The 6,000-nt window shown below is 53.4% G+C and overlaps 1 protein-coding gene across 1 annotated transcript; it reads left to right on the top strand.

Moving 5' to 3' along the window:
• Nucleotides 1-3,015: 3,015 nt before the first annotated feature.
• Nucleotides 3,016-3,495, top strand: N657DRAFT_569376 (uncharacterized protein; the record flags this gene model as incomplete). The annotated part of the gene is made up of 1 exon (XM_062788659.1): nt 3,016-3,495. One exon carries the CDS (start codon nt 3,016-3,018, stop codon nt 3,493-3,495), a length of 480 nt encoding a protein of 159 aa, XP_062649288.1.
• Nucleotides 3,496-6,000: the final 2,505 nt, after the last annotated feature.

The following is a 6,000-nucleotide window of genomic DNA, read 5'->3' as shown; positions in this document are numbered from 1 at the left end:
TGGATTGTTTCCATTTGATCGACTTTTACACCTTCCGCGATACTGGCGATCTTCTGAAGCGGGGAGACGAATCGTGTTGTTGTCCGGATTTTCTTCCAAGCTAAGGGATGTGTCCCAGGCAATGTCTGAATGTTGATCCATAGTCTGGCTGCCGCCCGGGTGTGTCGTTCTTGTATGGAGAGAATGCTCGCTTCGGCTTCTGCTACAGCCGTAGCCACGGTCCGAAAGGCTCCTATGATTGCTAGGGCGCCAATCTTCTGAGCCCTGTTCAGCCAGCTTAGCGCCTTTCCCCTACACGCATGCATCCAGACGCTGACCGCGTAGTCCATGACGGGAGCCACTGTCGCTACAAACAATTGTCTTGCTGTTCGTGGTGAGAGCATCTTCAGCCTCCTCAGGGCTAGAACGGCTGTGAGGTTCTTGGTTGCCGTCTTGGCAATGTGTTTCTTATAGCGGAGTTCGCAGTCCATTGTTACCCCCAGGATCTTTGCGCTCTTCTTTGGCTTGATTGTGTCCCCTCTGACTATGAACGGCGTTTCGGAGGATCGCTCTCTGTTCCTTGTGAAGTGTACGATGGCCGTCTTTTCGCTCTCGAACTGGGCGCCGCTTCGTCTTTCCCAATCCAGGGACCTGTCTATGATGGCTTGGATGCCTGAGCGGTTCGCCTCCGCTGTTGGGCCTACAACCCAGGCCGTGTAGTCGTCAACAAAAGCGATTGAGCCTCCGTTCGTTGATTTTGTGCTGCACCAGGTCTGCGTTAAAGAAGAGGAAGAGTATCGGGGACAGCGGTGATCCTTGTGGCAAACCCGCCTGGGGCAGCTCTTGCCGTTCCGACGTGAACCCGTTTACCACAATGGTCGCCGTGCGCTTAGAGCAGAAGGCATCAATCCACCTAACCAGGGATTCTGGTACACCTCTTGCCTTGAGCCTCTGCAGTAGCCTGTCCTTGAAGACCCCATTGTATGCACCCTTCACATCGAAGCTGACCAGGCTGAGCACTTTCCTAGCCCTCCATGCTTTGTAGATTTGTTCTTGGGAACGGCTAGATCGCACACGGCCACGACTATATAGCACGGCGCTATCCCTGATTCGGCAGGGCTCCCGCGGTGCCCGTGCAGTAGTACAATCGTGAACTTCCTGACAGCTGCCAAGTGGAGGCATAGAAGCTGCGTCGGCTTGATAAATCCGTTCAATTGAAGTCAACGCAAATAACATGAGCTCGTTCCCATTGCTTTTGTGATATTCTTGAAGGTACTGACTATGAACTACACATTTACGGCTTAGCAGTGTGCTCCATGCAGCTGCTTGCGATTGTCAGCTACTGCGGGTTAGCAGCATCCTGGCGGTAACAGGTTGTGGATGGAAGTTGAAGCGGGAAGTTGGGGCAGCAGCCGGCTGGCTGCTGTAGTGTGCTTTGGGCAGACGCCGGCCTGTGGCCCGCTTGGCAGCTGCCAGGAAACTCACGATTGTACTGCTGCACGGGCACCGGGGGAACCCTGCCGAATCAGAGATAGCGCCGTGCTATATAGCCGTGGCCTTTTCTTTTTTCTCTTTCTCTTCTTTTACAAAGGGGAGGGCACTTACCGTGCCTTTCTGTGTACTGTCGACAAGTACGCTGGGCCCCTGGGACTGGGCATGTGTCGTATGGTCCGTTTCATACGTGGTAATGTTGATAAAGCCCAGACAATGTCGCCAACATACGAGGCTTCGGCCACGATCCCGGCAGTTCCCAGCCCAACGATAACGACGGAAAGTGTACCAAAGAATCGGACGTGGGATTGGAGGTGATAGCCCTGGAGGTAACTGACCGAGTCTATCGTCAAAGCCTCGGTGGCGTAGTACAGCTCCGTGGAAACCTCGAAGACGATGGGGTCGTACCCCGTCGGCCAGCCGACGCTCGGAATCAGGTACGCGAGGATATCCGTCACCGATACGTTGGTCTCGATACCGAGACTCGCCACGGCCGGCTTGAATTTACCGTCGAACAGGATCAACGCCTTCAACTCCAGGCCGTCTGGCGAGGGCTTCCCGTTGTGAAGTGGAAAGGCGGAGAGGAGACATGGGAGCCTTACGAGAATGTGGCCGAGACGGAGGCACTGGACGGTATGAGCGCCTTCATGGCCAAGTTAGTGCAGATTTTGTTTGAGATTTAACTGTGGCTGGGTGATGCCCCTGATCCCGTGTTTATCTTCTATTCCTTTTCGTCTCATATGATCTCTATAGCTTGGACAGGATCAGGATTCTACGGGTGGTCGGGCTTATCACAGAACACCAGTGACCGGCTTATTAGAACCGTACCAATGCCCACTCGCTCGCCGGTTCTTCCGATATATTGTTATGAAACGTGATGAAATGTAGCTACACAAGCTGTCTCCGGTCGGTGAAGGGATGGATATGTCGAGGTGTGGCTTGAATAAGTCTCAGTCGCAACAGAATGTGTTCCACTGTCTCACTCGCAAGACCCCTCTCCAAATCAGCACTCCTGCTGGCAAGGAAAGTGACAAATCCGGGGCCCCGCAACAAATCCCGAAATTCCTGTGGACGCCTATACGGTGGGTCGCAAGGCAAGGGACGAAGGATTCGTTGTGAAGCCAAAGGTTCACGACAATGCAAGCAGTGTCTCGATGGCACGGGTGATACCAACCTGTGATTGCTTGGTGAGGAGGCCAGAAGCTATCTGAGAAGGTGGAAGAAGGGGATCTTTAATACAGCTTTCTTCGTCGTACTCGCGTACCTGGCTCTGTGTGCTCTGTCCAAGATCGAACTGAGCACTTCCTCCTGGCTAGTCCCTGAGCTCCAGAACGGGCCGCGTCCGTCCCATGTTCGTGGCCGTTGGTGATATAATATTGACATCATGTCGATAAGGAAAACAGGTTGGGGGCAGTTTTGGCCTACCGGAGTCCTCGCGATCTAGAAAACCCCAATGCTTGACGCACCAAATTCCCGCACATGACCGCGAACTCTCATACCTTTTTGACAGCGAGCCGAAATCACTCTGCTTCTCGACTTGGGGCGATGGAAGATGTGAGCGGTGCCGTCAAGGCATCCGAAATGGTTGTGGCGGCCACACCTTCTGACCACCCCTATCCAGCCAGTCGGTTAAGTAACCTCGGAGTCTGGCTCGGCAGGCGATATGAGCGGATTGGATCAGTGGACGATCTCAACCGTGCTGTCGATGTTGCTAGCATGGCAGTAGAGGTTACACCTTCTGACCACCCTGATCGAGCTGGTCGGTTGAGTGGTCTTGGAAACCTGTTCGGTAGGCGATTTGAGCAGACTAGATCAATGGACGACCTCAACCGAGCTATCGAGATTACTAGTATGGCAGTGGAGGCTACACCTCTTAACCACCCTGATCGAGCTGGCAGGATGAGTGGTCTCGCAAACCCATTTGCCACCCGGTTTAAGTGGACTAGAGCGATGGAAGACCTCAGCCATGCCGTCGAGATTGCTGAAATGGCGGTGGCGGCCACGCCTTTTGATCACCCTGATTGAGCTGGCAGGATGAGTTGTCTTGGAAACCTCCTCGGTACGCGATTTGAGCGGACTGGAGCGGTGGAAGATCTCGACCGTGCCGTCGAGGTTGCTGAAATGGCTGTGGAGGCCACAATTTCTGGCCATCCTGATCGAGCTGCTATGTTGAACTCTCTCGAAAATCTGCGCGGCTGGCGATTGAATCGGATTGAGAACACGGCCAGCGACATTGACGAAATTACATCCGCCACATCAATTATGGACGATGGCTTCTCCCATAAATACGAACCCTCCCATTCCTCTGGCACGACAGTCGAAAACGAAGCTGAACAAATAGTGCCCATCTCCATGTATCAACGGGAAGCTATCCCACATCACAGCAAAGCACATGGAAATAAATCGCTGCACCGTGTGTCAGATTGGATAGATGAACTTCTACCGTGGCCCGCTCTTAGCCCCACGCCCGGAGGTATAGGAGTAGTCCTTGGAAGACAACCTGAAAAACTGGAGCTGGCCCGACGAAAGACGGCGATCTGGCCTGATTTGGACGCGCTGGAGGAGTTTCAACGAAGTCCCTCACTGCCCGTACCTAAAAGCAACAATGAAAACGACTGTGGGCCATCGCATCCTTTATGGCCAATTCCACAACATCCTGTTCTTATCACAGCGGCTCATGGCCCCGCAGAGCAAGCACTGCCGGTAGAGCGAAAGGCAGTAGCGGCGCCGGGCTCAAACGTGGAGAAGATCGAACCAGGGCACCATAACCCGCACATAATGGTGACGAAGGGCAGCAACGACCTCTACTGCCAATTCCAAGGGGCTTTATAGACAGACTTGACGATGGACACTTTCGAGTCAAGACAAGAAATGTGAGTCCACCAGAGATACATGACTGGATCACTAGGCTAACGGCGTAAAGCGATGCAATGACATCTTCGAGGACATCATTGCAACCAAGAAGCTTGAAGAGGCTCAGGTTTTTTTCAGAAACGTCGGTCGCTATGATAGATTGAGAGGTCCGATACGTAAACTCACAATAGAATGATGGACCTCTAGGTCTGTGCAGCTAGCTAGCTAGTTCGTAGGAAGAACAATCTAGGGACTCTAAGGTCCCTGGGCACCTCGCCTGCAGCCGGCGATCGAAGCTGACCGAGAGAAGGCGACCGAGATGGCCAACGGAGCCATAGGCATTGTGATTGTAACAAGCTCATCCGTGAAGAAAGGCATTGTCGGTGTTGGTGGCATCGCACGAGACACTCTCTTCAACAGGACCAGCGGGCCCGTGACAAGATTTGCTGTAACCCTTGGCACGAGGGAGGAGCAGAACCCATACACAGCAGAACTAGCAGCCATCGCAATGGCCTTGGAGAGGATTCCGGCCAACGCCTGCCATAGGCACATCACCATCGTCACCAGGAACCAGTCAGCGCTAGCAGCAATTAGGCAACCGCGACAACAGTCTGGCCAAGGTACTATACGGCAAATTTACGAGTTGGCTAGACTGCACCAAGAAAGAGGGAACTCGGTCGATTTCCTGTGGATCCCAGCGGAAGCCAACTTTACTTTGGGCCTAGACGACATGACCCCCAAACCGGACACTACCCCAAACCGAACACGATCGACGTCCACCACGCCTGGGCTTCAACAAGCTCCTGTCCTGCCACAACCATATAAACTATACTAAATCTTGGTTTTCTACATCTCCTCAGCCTGCCGAAGACGATCCAGACCATGGATGATCATTTCCTGCGCTTGCTCAACGACTGGCTCTGGGTTATTCTGCCTGCCTCCCTTCCTCCGCTTGGGGGGTCTCTCACTTGCTTCCTGAGCTGCAGTTATATCCTCAACACGCGCAAACGAGTCGTTGGCATTCTCTTTGACTCTAGTCTTCGTGCGTGGTTTTTGAGCTTCTAGATCCCTGCGTGCGGTTTGCAAAGCCTCCCTCAAAGCGGCGATCTCCGCGTTCTTCGTATCCAACACATGTCCAACCTTGGCAACAAGCGCTCTTACGCTGCGTTTGGTTGGCGAGACGTGCTGCCTGGCTAAGTCGACGGCCCTCCGGATATCCTGGCCCTGTTGGGGAATCCGGATAATAGAGTTCTCCGCGTGTGGCTGCGGTTTTGTAGGCGTAGACGGCTGCTCGGGGGACCTCGTCTCTTCGACTATTGCTTCTGAATCATCTAGAATTTTTGACGCGTCGGACAGCGTCGTTCTCGGGATGTTCCATCGCCTCGATGCTGCGCGTAGGGAAACACCATCCTGGACATCTTGAAGCGCTGATTAAATGCGCTGCTCTCTGAGGTTCGCCATGATCTAGGTCTGAACTGGTTTGAAGAAGAATTGGGTGAGAAAGATGGTGTGGGAGATGGTGTGTTTGGGTGAGTGATGACCATCGGCATGTCCGGTTGCAGGGGTTGTCCGGTTGGTGGGTCACGTCGTCTACAATACTGTACTTGGCCTTGGTGTTCCGTATAAGTGCGAACTAATCGGTAATGATCTTGGATCATCGTACTTGGCCCTGTGGTA

The sequence above is a fragment of the Parathielavia appendiculata genome, assembly GCF_033297405.1.
Source record: "Parathielavia appendiculata strain CBS 731.68 unplaced genomic scaffold N657scaffold_3, whole genome shotgun sequence".
In the NCBI taxonomy this organism is placed as follows: domain Eukaryota; kingdom Fungi; phylum Ascomycota; class Sordariomycetes; order Sordariales; family Chaetomiaceae; genus Parathielavia; species Parathielavia appendiculata.
This window is presented reverse-complemented; position numbering and strand designations above follow the sequence as displayed.